The sequence below is a fragment of the Arthrobotrys flagrans genome (genome assembly GCF_004000055.1).
Source record: "Arthrobotrys flagrans strain CBS H-5679 chromosome Unknown unitig_9, whole genome shotgun sequence".
Lineage (NCBI taxonomy): Eukaryota > Fungi > Ascomycota > Orbiliomycetes > Orbiliales > Orbiliaceae > Arthrobotrys > Arthrobotrys flagrans.
In genome coordinates, this window is record NW_027137551.1 from 216,556 (window position 1) to 238,983 (window position 22,428).

Consider the following 22,428-nt stretch of genomic DNA (forward strand, 5'->3'; position numbering starts at 1 on the left):
CCGGGGAACTGGAACTCGGAACTAGAGTTTAGCTAGATCTCCAGACCTGAATTAATTTTACTCAACACCGTCTGTCCCGTTTCGTGGTGTAAAGGTTGGGGATTTCGTGATGCGTCCCCTATAAAGTCGCAAGGTCTCGCCTTCCCTCTAGGTCTAATCCCCTGTCTCTACTATCCTATCTATCTCATACTCGATCTTGGGAAATTTGGGTTGCTTCAATTAAAGAAGACATCTACCAAGAATTTCAAGATCAAGATCAACTTCTTTTTAAAATTTGCAGACGCATTTTCCAACCTGCAATAATGGCATCTCTCACAGACACAAAGCAGCACGCGGAAGATGTTGAGTATGCCGGCTCCGGTTCAGCTCCATCTGTAGAGATCGACCCTGAAGAAGAAAAGAGACTGGTTCGCAAGATTGATTTGATTATCTTGCCAACCATGTGGCTCATGTACCTCCTCTCATAGTAAGTTATTCTATTCGATATTTATTGTATTAAAAACAGAAGCTAACAAATGAAATAGCATGGACCGAACAAAGTGCGTATCAAAAGAGTACTAGTATTAATTTATTTGAACATCAGAAACTGACTCGAAAATAGCATCGGAAATGCTAAAATCGCTGGTATGGAAGATGATTTACAACTTACCTCTAGTCAATATTCTATTGCCTTGGTGGTGTTCTTCATCGGTTATGTTTTGTGTGAGGTTCCATCGAACATGATTCTCAGCAAAGTGAGCCCGAGTGCCTACATTCCCTGTATGATGTTTGTCTGGGGTATTGTCACAATCTGTAAGGCCTTCCGTGATCAAAGATCCTCATAGAGCTGTACTTTTGATTTCTAACATTATCATAGGCATGGGATTTATCAAGACTTATCACCATCTTATCGGCCTTCGAGTCGTCGTCGGTGTTTTGGAATCTTCATTCGCCCCAGGTATCATGATGTTACTCTCTTCGTGGTACAAGAAGTCCGAGCAATCGAAGAGATTCTCCGTCTACATTTCTGCTGCCATTCTTTCTGGTGCCTTTGGCGGTCTCTTGGCCGGTGCCATCACAAGTAAGGCACCCCTTAAATTTTCCAAGACATGATAGAAATCTTAAGCTAGTTATTTCAATAGGCGGTCTTGAGGGTGCTCATGGAATCCGAGGCTGGAGATGGCTCTTCATCGTCGAAGGTGTCGCAACCTCCGGCTGGGCAGCTGTTGCCTATTTCATTCTTCCAAATTTCCCCGCTACTAGCCAGAACAAATTCTCTGCCCGAGAAATTGAAATCGCCATGGCTCGTCTCGCCACTGAAAATGTCACTGCCCGAAAGGAAGGCGAGAAGGGCGTTGGACATATTGAAGCTCTCAAGACTGCTTTCAAGTCCTGGGAACTCTGGATTTTGACTTTGGGATACATGACTATCGGTAAGGATTTTAATTCCTACGCCTCGTCCTCATCGAAGGTTATGTTTCCCTTTTTAACCATCTCTCTCTACAAAATGTAGTTGGTTCTTCCACTCTCTCCTATTTCTACCCAACTCTCGTCAAGGGTCTCGGATACACCGCCCACATGGCCCAATACATGACTATCCCAATTTACGCCGTCGCCTTCGTTGTCAACTTGGTCAACGGTTTCTTCGCTGATAAATACAACCGATACAGAGGTATCATCATTGCCGGCTGGATGACAGTCGCCTTGGTTACCAGCGCCATCGTTGTGGGTGTTTACGGTTATACCGCCCGATACGTTCTTCTCGTCTTGATGGCCGCGGGTCTCTGGACTGCCAACGGTTGCGGTTTGAGTTACGGAGGTTCTACTTTCGGCTCTATGGAGCCTGAAACTCGTGCTGTCGCCCTCGCTTTCATGAACGGTATGGGCAACTTGGCATCCATCTATGGTGCTTACCTCTTCCCTAGTGAAGATGCACCAAAGTATTTGATGGGATTCGGTGTTACCACCGCCATGTGTTTCGTTGGTATCGTTGCCTACGGATCTGCACATTTCTTGATGGCCCGTAAGGAGCACCGTCTAGCTGGTTCCTCTTAAAATTCTTAGATCTTTCAATTTTCTTAGATCTTTCAATTTAGATCTTGGGTGGGGTGGGGGGTATTTTGATTATACTAATGTTTTATATATACATGTAATGCATCGTTGTGGCTTTTTTGGGTGCGATGTGAGCAAGTTCGCAGAGCGCAGTGGAAAGGGGACAGGGTGACGGATTGTATATATATATTCTACGACTTTACGAACTCTGATTGTGGGACCAATAACGAAGCAATTGGCGTTTTTGTTTTAAAAAGAATCAATTTAATCGATTACATACAACTGCAAGACCTTAAATTTTAAATTTGTAAATCTGAATGAAGGGTTTCGCCTCCCTTATAAATTCCCCATTGGGAGACTCATATGATCTTGATCACTAATATTTCAACGATACCATATGGCCATAACCCGCGCAAAATTTTCTTTCATGAACTTGTACGATACGGGTACTCAGACAAATACAATAACAATTTAGACGGTATAGATATTTCTCATTTCTCCGTTTTTATCTCTACAAATACTGGAAGCTCGACCCTTCATATTTTCAGCAAAAACGCAGGATTAATTTGCATACATATTGTAAAATTCATTACCAGGTATTTCTGTAATTTTGAAAACTGCAACTAAGGTACTGAGTACGCGCAATTCTCTTTATCTAATCTTTAATTTTCCGGCGGCGTTACCAACTCTGGACGATCTTGTATACATACATGTGTACAATCCATACGATCCACCATATTCTAACGTTGACTCCAGATACAAAGACCGCAAATTTCATTAAATTCGTAAATTAGTATGTATATTGCGCAAGTATTTGCCTTAGTTTAGAGGAGGAAGGGAAAAAATTCAACCAATGATGCGTCCCCAACTCAGTACCTAGGTAGGTAGTTATTCCAGGTCTCAATGTGTGTTTGCCCGCCTAAAAATCCAACACTCCCAACCATTCGGCATCTAAATTACGGACTACTGCATGCGTATACGCAGACCAACTTTATCACCTGCCGGTACCGGTTTAAACGTTTGCTTAATTAAGCCCCCAATCCCTACCTTAACTACCCCGCGGCCCTGCCGAGATTCCGGCTTTACTTGCTTATCAATTTCCAACATCTTGCGGCGTTAATGGGGATTAAGCGGAGCTTGCAACGTTTATCGTCGAATCTACAGCTCGAGTAATGTTAACCCATAAAATCACATCATTGACCAATAGGAATTTTGGAACTTTGTTGGAATTGCAAGAGTAGCTTGTTGTCAGGTACGTTATTATCCGAAGCTTGAATCCAAGGACGGATACGTGAGTCAACATTCGAATGCATTCGCTTCGAGGACAGGACTTGTCTATATAAGAAACATCTCCAAGGCCATTTCTAACCACCACAAATATAATAGAAAACTCAATTGATCAAAATCAATTAGTTGCAATCCACTAGAAAAATACAACAATGGCACAAAGCAAGACCCAATTGCCCGTAATCCTGGGCACTATGACCTTCGGCGAGAACAGTCGTATCACCGACCCCGAAGAATGCAAGCGCCTCATCGGTATGCATATATATTCTCATTCTATAGATTATCAAATTAACAACCCATTTAGAAATCTTCAAATCCTATGGCCATACCGAACTCGACACCGCCCGAGTGTACAACTCCGGCACTTCAGAAATATACCTCGGAAAAATCGGCACCTCAGGTCTAACCGTAGCCACAAAGCTCTACCCAACCGCCAAACCCGGTGTCAATAACCCCACAGCCACAAACCACACCCCCGAATGCATCAACAAAGAAGTCTCCATCTCCTTAACATCTCTAAACCTCCAATCCATAGATCTCTGGTACCTCCACGCCCCAGACCACACAACCGACATTACCATCACCCTCCCTGCCGTAAACGACCTCTTCACCTCCAACAAGATCAAGGCTCTGGGAATCTCGAATTACAAATCATGGGAAGTTGCTCGTATCTGTGAGATTTCAAAGGCGAAGGGGTATCAACTCCCCAAAGTATATCAAGGGGTTTACAACGTTATTCATCGTGAAGTAGAACCAGAATTATTCAGCGTTTTACGTCATTATGGAATTTCATTTTATGCTTATAACCCACTAGCCGGTGGATTCTTCACCGCTACGGGTCCAAAGTCTGTCGATGAAGATGTGGAATCAGGGACAAGGTTTGATAATACAAAGATACAGGGGCAGATGTATAGAGCGCGGTATTGGAAGGAGTCGTATTTCACGGCTAGGAGTATCATTGAAGAGGTGGCGAATAAACACGGTTTAACCTTGGTGGAGGTGGCGTTGAGGTGGATTAATCATCATAGTTTGATGAAGAAGGAGAATGAGGATAAAGTGATCATTGGTGCTAGTAGTGAAAAACACTTGAGAGAGAACTGCGAGGATTTGGAGAAGGGCCCTTTGCCAGAGGAGGTAGTAGAGGTCTGCGCGAAAGCGTGGGCGGTGGTGAAGCCGGATTGTGAAACATATTGGAGGTGATTACTAGTAGCAGACTCGAATCAAATTCATCAAGTCGCTCTATTAGTAGATCGGTTTCGAGAAGAACTTTTGTGCAACTTTGCATTCCACAGTAAAAATATATCGACCGGTTTCTACTTTTGTCGAACTGGACTCGCTCCCCTACACAGTATTTGCTACAGCTCCAATTATCAAAAAAAAGTCCCACCCATTGCAAACTGGCTTTTTGCCTCCTCATCTCAATAGTGTATCGTAAAGTTAGAAATAAAAGCTAGAAACACGACCCATGCTGCGCAGTAACACAAGAGGGAAATAGATACATTGGATAATATAAAAAAAGGCAGGGGGACAAAAACAGCGGTATTTCTAACAAAGGAAGTATACAAACCGTCAAGTTCACAGGAGCCACACCAAGAAGGGACCAAATAATTTTGGCCGAGAACAAGCTGTAAGGCTAAGATATCTATCCAGTAGAAAAACCGAGCAGACGCCTTAAAGAGGAGGGAACGCGGGAATGTACATAAAAGGAGGCGGAGGAGAGGTGATGTATGAAAAGAGTCAGTTGGTTGGTCTATATCGAGCAAATAGGGATTTGGAAAGCCTAAAGACAGCAAAAGCTAACTGGTTACCCAGTCGAGGTTAACCGGGCTCATCAGGCCTTACTTATCCTCCTAACTGGTTTTTTAATCGTCCGTCTTTGCTCTAACGATTCCTGGGGTCCCGGAGACATATCCATCCCATCTTCATCTCTTGCCGGCTTCTTCTTCTTCTTTCTTAACCTTCCCGTCCTTCTCATTTCCGCACGCGTCATTTCATCCAATAAGTTCATATCCTGAGGTCTGATCCTCAGCCATTTCATCCTAGGCCCACTTTTACTCCTCTCGCTGACTTTGAACCCATAGATTTTCATTTCGTACTGTCTGTGTACTCCCAACCCTGGTGCGATATTCTGTACCGCAAATCCGTTTAGATTGGCGGGCTGTGGTGGCAAAGATGAAGCAGATCCCGAAGCACCAGAGTTCAATGTCGATGCAGCGATAAGCGCGCCGGGTTTCCTAGCCACTGGCGGGATTTGTGCAGGTGTCTTGTGACTCGGAGCACTATAATCAATGTCTGTGAATGTCATAAGGAACAGACTGGCAAAGCTGGTGCCGAAGAAAGCGCCATCCACTTGTTGGAACCTCGAATTTGGCGGTGTGTAGACGTCCAAGCAACATGGACAGAAGAGCTTCACGGTGTCGATGTTCGGGGTATCGTTGGAGCCACAAGGGAGGACGCGGGCGTTGTTGCAGAAGAATCTTGGGCAATGGCCGAAATGGGCGGCGAGGTACTTTTCGTACATTTGTTGCATCCCCGGACGGGAAAGGATATATCTCTGGTGAACGAGACCGTACAGGATTTCTGCCGAGCTTTCAATCAGTGCGATATTGCCGGCCGTGCCGGCGCCCATCCTAGCAGCTTTCTTCCGAGCGGCGGCACCGTTATTGTATGCATCGCTTTCTAAGTCAACCTCTGAGGCTTCATCAGAGGATTCATCAGGCTCTACATCCAAGATCATTTCCAGCGCCTCCTTGTACATAGGAACGATGGCAGAGAGGCCAGTGAGATTGAAGTCATCTTCGATAAATTCCTCGGTTACTTCGGCAAAGTACTCGTGACCGATGACGGAACAGAAGTTGGATATCCAAGACTCGGAAACGAGGGATTCTTCCTCGTCTTCTTCTTCTTCTTCCTCGCCTTCAACGTCCTCTTCTTCTTCGGCTTCGGAGAGCTCCTCCTCTTCTTCCTCTTCTTCGTAAACGTCGTTGTGGGTAGGGTCGTTTGAGAAAACAGGGTGGTCTGTCATCTTGGCTGCTGATGCAGTACCAGTAAGAGCGGAGTCTAAATGTAGAGATAGGATTAGGCGGGGGCTTTAGAAAGTCCTCGGAGCTTGTGAAGTGTGGCTACCGCGTGAAGGATCCAGAGTCGAAAGGTGAATGGCAGATGCCACTTAGAAACCACCCTTATATCTGGCTCTTCCAAGCTTCGAGGTTCCCCACATCACGCAAAGACCCATGTCAGAGGTATCATACCTGCTGTTCTGCTAGCTCCACCGATACTCCGCCTGCCGGCTGTCGAAGCCACAACCGCCGAGAAGATGTGATCAATGATGGTGACGTGTTATGGAGTTGAACAGCGAGGAATGCTAAAGTCGGGCGACGGGAAAACGGGAACTGTGCGGCAGAGGACAGGGGAAGTTGCCGGCGATGACGATGAACAGAACGGTTTCGGGATCGTAGGAAGGTTGGGAGCAGGAGGAGGGGAGGTCGTGAGAGACTGGAGGATGTGGGTCTGAGAGCTAGGTAACTATCTGTGGCTGGAGCATGGAATAAATGTGAAATATAAAACTGAGGGTGCGAAGCAATCGATAACGGAAACAGAACAGCCAGCAGAAAGAAGAAACCAAACATTCCAGCCTCCAAAGTAGTCACGTGTCCAACACACCACTCTTCCAACAACTGCAACGCACTTTCTCTGCCTCTTGATACCCTAACTTCGTATGACCATGATCACGCCGATAAACGATGATCCCAGTTAGTTGTTTCTCGGCAGTAGATTAGCGTCGTGTATTAAATTATCTATTGCCGAATATGGATAACTATCTCATAACTCAATATACTACTTTTCAATATCAAAAATACTATGTGAAGTCGTAGATGTCATGAAAATCATATCATTTAAACGTTATATACCAGGCATTTATCCTGTTAACTAACTATGTTGAATAAAATTGTACACCTGTAGCCGCTCGTCAAAGAGACTGCTTTATAACATATGTACTAATATAATGCAGAAATTTATTAATGTCGCCGGCTCTTCGTTATATTCTATCAGAATAGAAGAAAAGCATGCTTGAGCTTAGATAGGTCTAGATCAAGTAATATAGACTTAATCAAGCCCATTTACCCAAGAAGCTCATAATACCCATCCCCAAAACCAATCCAAGCCCTCCCAAAATCGTAGTAAAGAGCCCAGCATAAGTCATCTCACCACCAAACATCCAATCCTCAGCCCACATCTCAACAACGCCAACCCAAACCAAGATACCGGCACTGAGGGCATCCAAAGTTCCAATGGCGATAATAGTCGATGGATCGTTTCCGTTAAATTTATCCAAAACACCGATACCGATTGCCATACCGATAGGTGTAATCAATGCGAATGCAGACGCGAAACCCAACTTCTTGGCGAGTGACACACCAACTGGTTTGATATCTTCGACAACTTCTGGGGAGCTGGCTGTTGTCTTTGGTTCGGAGGGACGGGTTTCTTCGCTATGAGAGATACGGTTGATATCGTGACTGTGGCTGTGGCTGTGGAGATGTCCGTGTGGCACTCGGCTTGGAGAGGCTGTCCCGAGAGCTGCGATCCTAGTTCCCAGAGCAATACCCTCGAACATCTGGTGGAAGAGAATAACGGCGAAGAGAGTGAGGAAGTAACTGTCACCGGCAACAACGAGAGTAAGACCAATAAGAAGAGAATGGAAGATAATTCCTGCTTCCAGCACAAGAACGCTAACAATCTCATTCTGAATCTTCATCTCGGCCATCACGCCGGAAGACAAGTTGTCGTGATTCGCCTCGATCAATTTGGCGTGTCGGGCATGTACAACCCGTTGTCCAATGTACTCCACAAGGAAAGAGAGGAAGAGGCCACCCATGAGGATCGCAGCTGTTGTAGCCTCGTATTCAACGCCTTCAAGACATTCATTTGTGAACATCAAGTTGGCGTGAGTAAAAAGATGGACGAACGCAGTCGAGATAATAACGCCGGTACCGAACTGTTTGAAGATGAGGAGTACAGAATATACCTTCGAGCTCAAGACCAAAGATAACAGGATTGGCCCAAAGACGCCTAGATGTTGTTAGATATCTTTACTAAGCGTCAAATCGGAGTTTAAAGTCCTACCAATGGCACTCGTCACCAGGATCACAAACAACAAACCAACTCTCAGTTTAATATTATAGTCTCGATCCGTCCTAGTGCAAACCCTTGCTGCACCTGAATTCTCTCCTTCAGCGCCGACGCAATGCCTGGCCATTCATAGTCAGCACCCTGGTCCCCGCATCTCAGATCCCGTATTGTGTAACACTCTGGGACAACATACTCAACACCAGCGTGGAAATGACAACTTAGTCCTCCAGATGTAGGTTCCTCTCCTCCACTAGGTTCTTCTTCAGCACCAGCAAGCTGTACCTCAACATCGTCGCCATTAGGATCAACGCAAAACCTAAACATATTTCGTTAGCTTAAGTTATGCACAACTCTCGAGTTTATGGGTTTTTATTAGCATTAACCTACATCTCCGAACCGTGGGAGTGGCAACCGGTATATTGCGCAGGGAATGACGAAGATGTTGGTGTCGCCTTCACAAGATACTCCGTCGTACCGGCCATACAAAAGCTACACAAATTAACAATAATATCCCTCCATTTGTATGAGGTATCACGACTTACATCTCAGTGGAATGAGTATGGCAATCCGTAATGGCCGTTGGAGCGGCTGTAGGGCCAGCGGTGCCATCTGTATGGTCATGGTCATGGTCATCGTCGTCTGCGGCAGTTGGAGCTGCAGTAATCTGCGCCTCGAGAGCGATCTGGACTTCATCCCCATTTGGCGCAACACACCAACTGGATTAAATTTATTAGTATTGGATCACTAACATATTATATATTGTATAAAATTCAACTTACGTCTGGGTCGCATGAGCGTGGCAGTCCGTATAAGACGACGGCAAATCTTCAGTCGCCGTCGCGGAGGCCAATATCACAAACTCAGTCGCCTCGTGCATACAATACCTGTGTTGTGTGGTAAAATCAGAGTTCAGTGAATATTATTCGATTATTTCTTCAAACCAAATATTTCGTCAAAAAAAAAATTGTAGATTCAGAAGGAACACTTACTGCGTCGTGCCGTGAAGGTGGCAACCTGTCACGGCTGTTAAGTCATCGTGGTCGTCGTGATCATGATCCGCGGCGCTCGAGGTCGTCTGCGCCGTATTCTGACGTTTGACACCAGCTGAATGCGCAAGCGATAGTGCCGCAAACGAGACAAAGAGAACTGATTTTTTCATAATGGCGCGTATTTGATTGAAAAGATAACGATTTTTTCAGTGAAATACGGATTATATTGGTCCGATCCTTGGGATTACGGAGGAATGGAATACCGTGATAATTAGGACGGTAGAGATTCCGACCAGAGCTGAAATGGGATGCGGCCAAGAAGAACGACTTGCTTCGAGGCTGCGCTACTAACTATATGAGAGAAAAGAACCGGACAAGGACAATGGAAGAGTTAGGTAGGCAAGTAAATAAAAGGCAAGCTCCGGCTACCAAGCAAGGGCTCAAATGTGCTGTAGGCTAGACGGTCCAGTGGGAAAGGGAAAAAATGACGCCCCGACGGCTCGAAGCGAAGGGAATCAAGCAGCTTTTCCAGGACGATAGATTGGACGGGCAGATATAAAGGATTTTTAATGGACTGGGCTTCATTAGCGTGCATAACATGTGGTCGCAGCGCCAGGCACAGGCCAAGCCCAACAGCGACAGGGACCACCCACCATCCCCCATTTGGGGTCCCGAGTGGGAGCGTGTCCCTTGAACGGGTTTTGAGACAGAGTCCCGTCCGAAGCTGTGCAGTCGAGGGAAACGTTATCTCATTCGGGCTTGCCAGCCATTCGCTGAAACTTTGCGGGCAGGTGGAAGTGAAAAAAATATACTCGCTCCACAAAACCGCAATTCGCATTACATTACAAGTTGGGGTACAATCGGATTAGAATCTGTCCGCAGATGGAATGCTAATTCATATGAGCAAATATCATGTTGCAATATGGTTATGGTAGTTGCTTACCCATATCTTAATGCAGCCAAGGCGGCTTTTGGAGGCCGGTTGAACTCTTTTCGATGTCGAACCTTCCTGACCGCGCCAAGATCCCACTCAGCCGCTAACGAATCCAAACCACACACTGCAACTCCGAGCCCTCCATCACGGCTGTCGTTTGCATTGCAGTGTGTGTGGATAGGACACGAGCAGGTTTCTTTTACCCAACTCCCCGAGATTGATGTCGTGCCACCATTCCGCCTGCAGTGTTTGCAGGGGATTGGTATATTAAAATCCAACCAGGTCGAAAGTATGCATCGACGCCTTTGTGACATTTTGACTTGGCATACCACCCAAGAATCGATCGAGACGAGATAATGGTCCGGTGGATATCATGCTTTAGTATCGTGATTCTTTTCAGGCGCCTCGCAGCCGGGCCAGGTAGTAAATAGCATAGTTCAATTAGTAATTAGTGACTTCTGTAGACATAAAAGCCGGGTACCTGCTGATTCCCGTTCGCAATACTAACATCCCACCCAAATCTTCGTGTACCGTCGCACTTCGCAACTTTCCCCCTCATTCGTCGTTCCAAAATTTTTAATTTTTTGCGCCCCCTTCTATTCTTCAATATGAAGCTCCTTGGGTCCAGCCTATTGCTCTTGTTAGCAGTCCTCCCAGTTGGATTTGCGCAGACGACAACTGACGACCATGATCATGAGGCTCCGGCTCCTTCTCCAACCGAGAGCTCAGGTAAACTTTTTATCCGTTGCCTTTCATTAACCCTTCAGAAGATATTAACAGCTTGTAACAGGTTGCGAACCACACGGCGACCACTGGTAAATTATTTCCAATTGTAGGTCCTCAAAGTTGTAGTTGATCAAAGACGAACCAACGTCGATACTCTAGGCATTGTACCGGACCTCGTGTAGATAGCGTCATCACCACTGCACCGCCAACTTCCACGACACTCGCGACTGTGACTACCGATGACCACGATCACCATACCGACGACGATGACCACGACCACACTGGAACTCTAGCTCCCAGTCCAACAGAATCTGTTGGTTGCGAAGCGCATGGAGACCATTGGTAAGTTCTCGTTTGAAGCCAATTTGCAAATCTCGAAAACCTCATCCCTAATACTCCATCTCAGGCACTGCGAGGGGCCAAGAGAGGCGACTACAACTACTCATGATCACGGTGAGGGAGAAGGTACTCTTGCCCCTAGCCCTACTGAATCCGTTGGCTGTGAAGCACATGGCGACCATTGGTAAGTTGAATTTCAGCAAACCTCGTAGTCGTATGTCTGATAGTTTTCCCTAGGCACTGCGATGGCCCTGGAGTCGCAACTACGACGACGACCGCAAGCCATGACCACGGGGAAGGTGAAGGCACTTTAGCCCCAAGCCCCACAGAATCAGTCGGTTGTGAAGCTCATGGAGACCACTGGTAAGTTTCCAACATCCTCATCACGCAAATTAAGGGTTTTCCCATGTATTCTGAAAACATTTCCCAGGCACTGCGACGGCCCACGAACAACCATTGCAAGCACAACCACCAGCACTCCCACAAACTCGACCCCTCCTGCATTGACCAGCGCTCCAGCTGGTGGTGCAGGTGTGGCTCGAGCAACTATTGTGGTTATTGCTCCGCTTGCGGCCATTATTGGGTTGGTGTTGGCATTGTAGGCAGCCGATCATTCAGGCCACGCTACTTTGTTTCAGGTTCTGGTGGCTCCGAACTGCTGCAATGTAATTTAGTGCATGTACAATAGTTAGCTCAGGAGAATAATATCTAATCGCTCAAAACCAAGTTTTTTGATTCGTCAGTCCGTTTTCATCAGCTAACCATCCTTGTAAATCAGCACAAAAGTGTAGAAATTTTCCCTGCTTCGCTAATGATGTCAGTGTCATGCTCCAAATGGCCGTCGGTGGGAGACTTTTTGGCCAAAAGTTCCCTCGAGTTATTACAAATACCCACAGATACCAAGCGAGGCCCCCTTCAGCCGGCTCCCTTATCGGCGTCTATACCAGAAAAGCACGTATAACTAGATCGACGCTAGCGAGGAACGTGGGATGAAATTGCAAGTTCTAGATTTAGGCGAGTGAGGCTCTTGGCGCAACTGACACCTAGTTGCAGGTTTGGTCCTCAAGGTATTTTACTTCTCCAGCATAGTTCCATGATCATATGAGCATCGTGATATGCAACCTTTTCCTGAAGACTTTTTGCATGCCGAGGAGGCCTTTTTTTGTTTTGCTTTCAGACCCAGTTTCGTTACGTAAAATCAACTCGTCCTTTAGGAAAAGATAATCAAGTGGTCGTTTTGGTGGTGGTGGTGTGAAAATGGAAAAAGTGATGGGCCGAAGTGTGAGACTTGAGGTGGATCAAGGAGCTCCTGTTTTTTTTTTCGTTATCTCTTTTGAGTTCCGAAATGCTAGAATGTGGGGCCTCGCAAGGTTCCGAACTGCTTAGCTGACCCAATCATTTTCTGCCGCACCGCCCAAAATCGGCGGAATGAAAAATTCGGGGCTTGCGAGTTCCGAAGTGCTAAGTTTTTTGCCACCCATGTCTTTTTGCTGGGAAAAATGGAGAAATGTTGGAATGCATGCGACCCGAGCAGGATTGGAAGGTGAAAATAGAGAGTTCCAGGCAATGGTTGCTGTTAGTTTGTTGTATCCCTGAATACGATACATCGAGATCTATCGTTCAGGCCATTATCATGTCTTCAAAGGCCCACCTTTCAAGAGGGGGCTCTAGGTGCATTCCGTTATTTTGTGCAGGTGAACATCATGAATAGGTTGCATCCAACCCGTACTGGGCACCAAGCTCGCCCTGCTTTGGCGATCAAGTCAAGGAAGTGGTCTGACACTTCCCAAGGCCAAGCCTATTAGCGTCGTTATTCCGTTACATCGGTCCTGAGCACTTTTTTCTCGATGCTATTTCACTTGGGCCAAGGAAGCTTGCGGGATGGTATTAGGTAAAACATGAGATCTTGGGAATTCAGTGCAGCAGTTCGGAAGCTGAGACAATCCGAACTGCTACCTCCATGTCCACCTGCACCTTCTCTCGACACATAGAAAGCCATCGAAGCCTTTCTGATTGGATTCTTTCATTCAAGGATAATTAGTTGATTGCCTCTAAGGGCGCCTAGAAGAGCTGGTTGATGCGGTCGGCCACTATAATATTGGAAAGGCTATATGCAAAACCAGTACTATATTGGAGTGTAGTCTCGTTGTGGAGTGAAAAGTTCATTTCAAGCTTAAGTCCGGGAGAAATGGCTCAAGATTCAAGATACAACCGCTACGCCAACACAAATGCAGGTTTCGAAATTTCCCACAGATGCATATCAATTCTTAAGCGGCATCCACAACCTTGATCATGAACCACTGGGTCCATTGCATGTCATATTGAGCTAGGGACTCAAAACTTCATCTACGGTACATTCCTTGCCCCACTAGGATTGATCCGATCTCGATATTATCAAAAGCATGCCCATTAATTCAATTTCTAAACCCCATCTGCCATGCGCACATATGCATGCATGCACGTAGACCCTCCTGCTACAGTTCCTAGCCAGCATCTATCTGACCCGAAGCGTAGATTAAATTTTTATCTTAAACATGCATCCGTCATTGCATAAACTGAAAAAAGAATGGAACGGATAGCCAGTATTACAAACCCGGTAAAATCTCGTTTTCCACATCGGTGCTCCTACATTTTGGTTCAAACCGAAAGCCTTTTGTCTTGTGCCTGCAGCATGTTTCGATAAGAAATCACGTCCCGGGGCCAAAAACAGCTCCAGGCTCCCTGGTATAAATCACTATTTGACTTTGATCGTATTAAATCGGTGCATGTGGCTCGAGCCCCAAAACCTGTGTTGGAATGTTTCTTTGCAATTTGGCGGCGGACTTGCATTTAATTTCCAAAAACTTTCCGCCTCCAGAAACGGATGGCCACGACGCAAGGGTACCTACGTACCCATAGACGTATATTCTTTAAATTAATACCCCGGGTCTCACGGTCGTAAAGGTATAAAAGAAGCAGGAGGGATATGTGCTTAAGGTCATCATCATACTGGAGCCATTTTGAATCAAACCAACAGCCAGGATATCAACCTCTATCGGAAGCCCCGAAACCACAAATTCAAAGCAAGTTTTCCGACTCAATTTCTGCCGCCTAACATCTCCGTTAAACGAAGAATTTTGCTAGCTCTTGCACAACCTAGACCCCCAAACTCTTCTAGGCGTCGACTCGAACACCTCAATACTACATAGCAGCCATTTACCCGCCACCTTCCTTTTGTCAAGCATCTCCACCGCTCATCATGGCCCCCATGCACACTTTCACCATCCTGTTATATCTCTTCCTCGCAGGAATTTGGTCGATGACTCGCCACAATCCCGTCAGAGCCAAGGCCAACATCGCCTAAAGCCGAAGACTTTATGTCACAGCAATCATAGAATCGGTTATGCATTGATATCATAATCTTTGCACCGCCGGTATGATATCCACAAGATTTGTCATGGCTCCTAGAGTCCATGCACATGTGGGGGTGGATTATGTATTCTGTTTGTAAATGAATGCCGACTGTCAGAGGTAGCCCCGCGCGATATACTCTGTCTAATAGACATCCCACGCTATTAGAAAGGTATTGGGCTGGCTAGACCCTAACCCTTCAAGAAAAGATCAATTATTGGTTATTGTACGAGATTCCAATGCGAGAATCAAGCCAAAGGCAGCTGAGAAATGTTCGACGAGTCAGCCATCAGGTCCACAGACAACCCTGTGTTTACAAATGCGGATTTTCTTTTAAATTTTCCCACTTTGAAAAGTTTTCCTGTCACAGACTGAAGAAACAACTGTAATTTATTATTTCCACTCCATGTATCTTAAGGAGGCAAAGAGACTGTACCATAATCTAGTAATATTTTTAATTCATCTTCTCAATATTGCAGAAAATTTATATATTCTCACCGAGATGATAGCAATATAGTATAGTCGGCCAGCTGTAATTTTGGTAAGGCATTGGCGCTCTATCATGATTAATATGTGAGATAAATAATATTTTTTAAATTTGTCGCCGCGGTTAAAGGGATACCAGCTGAGGCCACAGAGTCCCGTTTTAAGGGTGGTTTATATATGCCTGTGAGTCCGCAAAATTCCCTAACCTGTTCCCCCAGCACAAATTCACGTATCGACATAATACAATTTCCTTCGAATTCACGAGACAGCTTCCGAAGAAAACAGAAGCCAAAACCTAGATGGCCTGGATATATTTCCTTTAGTCTCAGAGCAACGGTAGATGTTTATTAACTGGCAGGCCTTCGCGGAAATATCAATAGACGAAAATATTCTCGGGATTCCGGCAGAACTAGCGTCGAAACATGCCTCCCGAACCACAATCATAAATTCGATCCCCCTCCACAGTCATATCCTTCATGATACACCGTCGTCGATGCCGCTCCGATCGGTCATTACGTATATCAATTTCTTGATGCCACTTAAATTTTGCTATGGATGGAAGTAACATATAAATTCCTCGACATTGTGCTCCTGAAACTTTAGAGCCTTTTCGTCCCGACCGCGCGAGGATCAATACCGCGATCTTAATTTCTGGGGCGATGTCATTACTCTCTACTTTTCCAGACGCATCAGATTGAAAGTATAAGAGGTAAAGTTTTCCTCTTCGGGAACCTTCGAAGCCGTTTATCGATTTCACCGCCGCTTAGATACCGACCACAGTACTAGTGAGTATCTAGCAGGATAAAAGCGACACTGATCCCGATATCAATATCAGGTGCCGGGAAAATTCTGCATCCGATTGGTAGGTATTGGAGTTTTACCAAATATAATGATATACATATAGATGTACACAAATGCGAGACGCAAACCGTTCTTGGACATCTTTGTTGAGGCCCAGGAGACAATGGAATTCCTTTTGGTATTATAGATTCATAGCATAATGCGCCGATCCGCTTATTTACAGAGCTATGACGTTCTCAAATGGCCCAACTATTTATTCACGTAACTGTATATACTCAAACCGCAGTCACTCGCATCCACGAACATCCTTAGCCTATGTCAATCTATCGCCCTTTTCCTATTCCTCCTCGCCTTCTTAGTTCCTAGCATTATCTTATTTAACTTCCCAACACACAACAAAAAGGTTGTGGTTAAGAACACTGCCACCCCCGCTGCCCCCCAAAAATGTGCAGCAGTATAACGACCCGTAATACCTTCGACGTCCATACTAAAATAAGCCATTATAAGAGAGAGCGGGAGGAAAACTATGGTGAATTTGACGAGGGTGACAGATAGAAGTGATAATTTCTCGACGGCTTGGACTTCACGGAAGTTTAGACGATTGAAGGTCTAACTCGTTAGCATCTACACTCGCATAGGGACGTGAAATATTTAAAAGGTTGATATATACCAAAGATATTAAACCCTCCACTTCCCTCTCGCATTCTAAAATTTCGCCGATAGCGAGGTATGTAATTCTGTGCTTGAGTCTTGCAAACCTCGTTAATGCTAACGGCCCGAACTTCTTTTCTGGTGCGCTAGATAAATGTTTGTTTTCTTCTAGTAGACGGTTTAGGACCAGCTCGTAGCTTTGATAGACTCTTTTGAGGGTTGATAAGCGTCGCACGATATCATGGAGTTCATCGATGTGGTAAAGTTGAGGGTTTTCGTTTTTCTAAGTAGAGAGTGGGATTAGTCGCTATACATCATTCTGATTGGGAGGGGCAGAGGCATGTACCATTTGGCTCAGCTTGTTTGTATAAGGATGTGCCCTGTCGACCGTTAATCCCCAGGTCGAGTACCAATCATCGAATAAGTAGTAAAATAATAGGTCGCACGATTGTTCAGGCTATAGCATTCTTTAGCATATTTGTTCTCTAGCAGGAACCGCAGGTATAGCAACATACCATCTGTCGTACTATCAACGCTCCTGTCTCCATAGCTAATTCTGGGTTATACGCATCCGAGCCGTCTGCATTCTTCGGTACTCCCGCAGCTGACAAGCACCTCAAAACCATCCGTATATTCCTCCTCACTTTCGCCGTAGTATTTGTTACTTTATCATACGTCGCAACATCTGGTCTAAACGGCGGGAATGGTTCATGGAGCGTTATTACCGTGTTATCATCTAACTTGATCAGCCATATCCACAGTCGGAGCATGCGAGGATGGTAATGATCTTCGTCGAAGTCCGCAGCGTTGTCAAAAATATCGTCGATCTGGTCTGAACTATACGATTTATTTACGCGAGGGTTTTGAGGCGAGTTATGAGACAGGCTTTGGCGGTTGAACTTGTTTTGGGCGTATTGGGAAACTCGGTGGCGTTTGGAATCCGTTACTGGAAGACGGGGTACGGAACTTTGGCGGGAGTCGAGGTTAATCGGTTGAGGTGTAGTTGTGAGAGGGAGTTCGTCGCTATGGTAGAGCGGGCGTGGAGAATTTTTGAATATTCTTTTATACCACGGTAGAGGCTTTATGAATATCTCCTCTTCCGGTGGAAGACCTCTACTTCGTCTGTCATCGTCCTGCGACGGTGCGAGGTTGTGTAGAGTGTTTATACCCAGTATTAGGACTTAGCGGTCAAAATTAATATGTGGTTTGCGGTAACGCTACGTATCCGATAGGGATTGAGTATGGTAATATTCTTACATCGTTCATCATACTCAAAGGAAGACCAATGCCACATCTTCCGAACAATTTCAAGGTTTCCTTTGCCACGAGGTGAAGTCATACTCGCCCTCGTTCGAGCGGATATGCCATACCTTGCGAGAAGGGCCTACGGCCGAAGTTAGCCCAATCCAAAGACTTATAGAATACCCAATAACCTTACATTTACGAATGCACGCTGCTCATAGGCATCGAATACAGCACTTCAGAATCCGCCCTGTTAGCATTTATTTTACAAAGAAAATGTTTAATATTCTCTGGACTTTTGGTGATCTTACATCCATCTTGCCTTTGGAGCATTGGGACACTAAAATTTAGAAATCACCATAATATCAGCGTTCTATACTTGATCCCTTTTAAGTACTTAATATATAGCAATACCTGTTCAATGTTCTTCCAAGACTCCTTCACCGCCCCAATCTGTTTTTCGTCAAAATCCCACCCGACATATGCGTTGTCCGGCCCAAAATCCACCACCATGTTGTGGCATTGGAAATCCGACAGCCTCCCGTCCGCCTGCCTCAGAACTTCCTCTTTATCCAAACATCGGAAGTCAAGATCAAAAGACTGATAGTATTTCTCGTTTGTTTCAAACTTCATCCTAACAATCCGCAGATCGGAACTTTCAATATACTCGGGTTGGGGAAGATACGGTGGACGTTATAATTATGCAGGCAGGGCTCGATGGACAAAATAACCACGCCCCTGAGCTGAGATCCGGATGCGACACAATGTTATATGAGATCTCAATGAGATTAGCAGGGGTCCATCTACCAGTTCGCGAAACCTGCCCCGGTCTAAAATTGGATTTCTAGCAGCGCGATATCAGTATATAATATGTACGGACACCGCGGGACCAGGATCCTTCAAAAGTCGGTAGCAGCCTCTGTAGACACCTCCAAATAATGGATGCCGAGGTATATTCCGTCCCTACTCTCTTTTCGCTTTCCGGAGCATGTGGCTGCGCACTTTGTCGGAAGCCATGTTGCTTTGGTTCGCAAGTTTGTGTGCGCTTTTGGCTTTAGGTGATTGTGTTGGTGAGCCTAACATCCTCCAGCCGGGCCTTCTAGCCGTACATAAGATAACTCCTGGAGGCTGTCTAGTTCCAACGACAGCAGTAGCACTCTGCTGCATAATGTAGATGGCCCCCTTCAGGAAAATATGATAACAGAGTTGTTCGGAGGTGGGAGGTTAGTCGTCCACATATTAGTACAAATTTTGTTATCTCGCAGGTCAAGCTAACATTTGTATTTCGGCCATAGAGTGTGGGAATCAGGACACTGGATAGCAAGTGACGACCGAGTTCGAGGTGGACGGCCGTAGGTATGCTGCAGGATCAATTCTCAGGCTCTAAACCAGACTAGCAAGGCTAATACTTGCCGCCTAATCCTTTATGATAGCGGCGTGGCGTGCGTGTAGTCCTACTTGAAAATCTCAGAGGACAATCTACTACCACCTTCCACGGTAATCTCGATATCGCGGCCCTTGGAGGTGCTGGATTTGTATCGCAGCGTACCACAGATGCCGCAGGCGGGCCGTGGGCCTTAGCAAGGCGGATGGAGTAGCCGTTGGACTTGGAGAGATAGACGGTTGGTGCTCCGTCTAGAGATACACTTCAACCACGGAGGTTTTATTAACGGTGGAACCACAAAATGTCGTAAACAGAACGAATTTATACTCTCGTCCTGAAGGATACGATCCTACCAAAGAGGCCAGATGGGAGAGAACAGAGCACCCTATCCTATGAGTTCTCGTTCTCAGTCGTCAATACGACAAATTTAAATGATGGACCTAGCAAAACAACTTCTCCGGAGTTAGGCCCTCCAATGGATCTCTCCGAGAAACCGTACACGCTATCATTGTCCTATGAAGCGAAACTAGGCGAGGTGAGTGAAGCTTCAACGCCGGTAGTGATATGGGTGCCCTGGAATGCCTTTCATTCCTACTATCGAGGCAAGAGGAAGCCGGGAGACGGTCCACTAGATCCGCTTGACAAGTCAAAGATTGAACGCATAAGCATCATGTGCAGAAGGTATAGTATCGAGAGAGCGCTCACAGAGTAAGAAGCGATAATTGATATTCATATCTATAGTATGTTTGGGAAGCAGTTCGGGCATTTTTCAGCTCGGGCCAAGTCTATCGCTACTTTCTCAGTTTCGAACATATCATCCGTTTACCCCAGAGCGCCGTTTATACCCCTGAAAAGCGCCCCTAACACCGGTGATGGTGCCGAAGACACACAGATCTTTCACAGACTGCCATCGGTAGGCACTATTTCAAATCCTAAAGATGATAAAACATCTGAACAGGTTCTAATACAAAGCTTCAACGAACTGCAAGTCGAAGAAACAAAGAAACCGCCTTCCATCGATATCGCTCAGGAAGACAAGACAATCGAATAGCTGTATCGCTGTCCTCAACTATTTGGTTTATTATGGATTTAATTTGAGACGCCACTGTTCATGTTTCAAATTACTGTTGATCGGACCATAATAAAATTATAATATTTTATATTTCTTAAGGTGCTAGAATACCGACTTTCAAATTTATTCTTCTCCATCCTCGTTTTCCTCTTCCTCCCCATCCTCCTCTCATATCCCCCCCTCCCCGTGTTCTCCAATTACCCTATTCTCAGCTCTAGAATATATTATTACGGGGAGCCATTCCTAGGCCTCCTCCTCTTGCCAACTTCACAGCATATATGACCGCTTCATAAATTTGATACGGCGGTAAGTTCATCTATATTCAGACACTAGCTAAGATGTATCTTTGATGTTGATATCTCGAAAATACAGCCGCTACCACAGAACTCCGACTCCTTATTGCTGCATCTTATCAAGCTGCAATATCATAAATTCCCAAAATGCAAATTCTGGAATACCTAGGATAGTCCCTCCAGACCCTCTTCCTACTAGTGATCCTCTCCATCATCCCAAACATCCAATGCCTGGCCCTAAACGACAAGTTCTATAATAACTACCTCGAAGCGCAGTCATTTCTAAGAGGTGGAGTTAGTATGTACTTGTTCTTGTCTAACACTATTTCTCGCTCCGATGATTCGGGACGAGGCATTCCCTTCGAAATAACAACTAACACTCCACGGCTAGGCATTCGAGCACTTCGTGACCTTAGTCAATTTGAGCATCGTTCCCGATTGCCTCAGTGCAACCCGTATGACTAGCCTCCTGAAGGGAGACCTAATTAAATGGGAGATGGATTTCGAACAAGTAGCAAAAGCAGACTCGGCTTCTGCCTCCGCTAGTTTGTATCTATCCTACAATCCAATGTGGGACACCGCAGCAATCACCGGATCACATACACCATCTATCGGAACTTGGACAACCGCTACGTATGACACCGTCAATGTCTCGCCGTTTCCACATGGACTAGATAGAAGTCACATACTGGGTCAATGGAGAACTCGACGTCGTGGTTAGCAAACTTAGTGAGATCTGTCGCCGTGTTAAAGAGGTAGCATCGAGGACCGAATTCACCCCAATTTAACTGAGGCATCGCCCGCCTACTCCGGCTCTGCAGACGATATCACATTACAGGGAAGCTTCTTTGAAATATCAGCATTCCGCTACCGCGAGTTGGAATAGGCGTTGGGGACCCTACGATAAAGCGGTCGGAACTCTTCCGTTCAATGCTACTGTCAGCGGAGCCGACGGACCCTACACACGCTCCATCTTTGAAAGTTGGTCTGTAAGTCGGCCATTCTTAGGGAGGAATAAAGCAGACCTCGTCAAAGAGTTTGCAGAAATTAGTCCCATTAACATGGATTCTCGAGTCTCTCAGTGGAACACCTACCGGTTCAAAGATACAAATGCACGGCCGCGCTCGAACCTTCTTCCTGAAGAAACTCAAGTTCCAATCTGCCTCAACGCCGTTAACCCTACAAATTCCATATTGCTTACGGCTAGGGATGCTGCAACCATTGTTGTGCCCGAGATCACAGAAGTTGTCACCCAGACAAAAACCGCCACCAATACCCATATTCCTCGAGTCGGCCGTATGATAAAAGCCAAAGGTACGTCAGCGGAAAGGAGAACCGACCACAGATCCCGCTTCCTCGTCTAGTTGCCCTGGTTTATTTGCTTTTGGGTTGTCGTTATAATCTACACTTTTCACTCATCTAGCATTGTATCTCTGGTTTCGTAGGAAGGCAATGGCGCAGGCTGGTTCGATTCTTCCGGCCCGATCTGGAACCAACGGATTCGTCCTTTTGGAATATCCTGCCCACGATTGGGAAGCCAACAGTGCGAAAGGTTTCAGGCAGCGAAATAGTCGATCCTACAAGGCTTGAAGCGACACGTCATCGGGGAAGCAAAGAATCATTCCAGTCAGTTGAGCTAAACTTATTAATGGATTACTAAGTGTCGGGTC

General features: G+C 45.7%; 7 protein-coding genes across 7 annotated transcripts; 4 read left to right on the forward strand and 3 right to left on the reverse strand.

Annotated features, from left to right (window-relative positions):
- Positions 1–302: 302 nt before the first annotated feature.
- DFL_005452 (uncharacterized protein) lies at positions 303–2,034 on the forward strand (the record flags this gene model as incomplete). The annotated part of the gene is made up of 6 exons (XM_067634715.1): positions 303–466; positions 525–539; positions 602–792; positions 857–1,060; positions 1,122–1,412; positions 1,493–2,034. 6 exons carry the CDS (start codon positions 303–305, stop codon positions 2,032–2,034), a joined length of 1,407 nt encoding a protein of 468 aa, XP_067489217.1.
- A 1,436-nt stretch (positions 2,035–3,470) lies between these two features.
- On the forward strand, positions 3,471–4,518 carry DFL_005453 (uncharacterized protein; the record flags this gene model as incomplete). The annotated part of the gene is made up of 2 exons (XM_067634716.1): positions 3,471–3,570; positions 3,623–4,518. The coding sequence occupies 2 exons, from the start codon at positions 3,471–3,473 to the stop codon at positions 4,516–4,518; spliced, it is 996 nt and encodes a 331-aa protein (XP_067489218.1).
- Positions 4,519–5,149: 631 nt separating this feature from the next.
- On the reverse strand, positions 5,150–9,610 carry DFL_005454 (uncharacterized protein; the record flags this gene model as incomplete). The annotated part of the gene is made up of 9 exons (XM_067634717.1): positions 5,150–6,378; positions 6,570–6,608; positions 7,444–8,391; positions 8,446–8,570; positions 8,645–8,767; positions 8,839–8,940; positions 8,994–9,167; positions 9,231–9,335; positions 9,441–9,610. 9 exons carry the CDS (start codon positions 9,608–9,610, stop codon positions 5,150–5,152), a joined length of 3,015 nt encoding a protein of 1,004 aa, XP_067489219.1.
- Positions 9,611–10,305: 695 nt separating this feature from the next.
- On the reverse strand, positions 10,306–10,688 carry DFL_005455 (uncharacterized protein; the record flags this gene model as incomplete). Its single annotated transcript, XM_067634718.1, has 2 exons — positions 10,306–10,330; positions 10,384–10,688. The coding sequence occupies 2 exons, from the start codon at positions 10,686–10,688 to the stop codon at positions 10,306–10,308; spliced, it is 330 nt and encodes a 109-aa protein (XP_067489220.1).
- Positions 10,689–10,982: 294 nt separating this feature from the next.
- DFL_005456 (uncharacterized protein) lies at positions 10,983–12,041 on the forward strand (the record flags this gene model as incomplete). The annotated part of the gene is made up of 6 exons (XM_067634719.1): positions 10,983–11,103; positions 11,165–11,189; positions 11,260–11,442; positions 11,507–11,623; positions 11,677–11,802; positions 11,870–12,041. 6 exons carry the CDS (start codon positions 10,983–10,985, stop codon positions 12,039–12,041), a joined length of 744 nt encoding a protein of 247 aa, XP_067489221.1.
- A 4,393-nt stretch (positions 12,042–16,434) lies between these two features.
- On the reverse strand, positions 16,435–18,642 carry DFL_005457 (uncharacterized protein; the record flags this gene model as incomplete). Its single annotated transcript, XM_067634720.1, has 8 exons — positions 16,435–16,725; positions 16,787–17,050; positions 17,114–17,224; positions 17,283–17,947; positions 18,025–18,151; positions 18,206–18,245; positions 18,321–18,349; positions 18,424–18,642. 8 exons carry the CDS (start codon positions 18,640–18,642, stop codon positions 16,435–16,437), a joined length of 1,746 nt encoding a protein of 581 aa, XP_067489222.1.
- A 309-nt stretch (positions 18,643–18,951) lies between these two features.
- Positions 18,952–22,122, forward strand: DFL_005458 (uncharacterized protein; the record flags this gene model as incomplete). Its single annotated transcript, XM_067634721.1, has 13 exons — positions 18,952–18,959; positions 19,146–19,232; positions 19,305–19,361; positions 19,564–19,631; positions 19,708–20,074; positions 20,135–20,306; positions 20,383–20,469; positions 20,713–20,771; positions 20,838–20,956; positions 21,046–21,056; positions 21,150–21,391; positions 21,597–21,747; positions 21,841–22,122. 13 exons carry the CDS (start codon positions 18,952–18,954, stop codon positions 22,120–22,122), a joined length of 1,710 nt encoding a protein of 569 aa, XP_067489223.1.
- Positions 22,123–22,428: the final 306 nt, after the last annotated feature.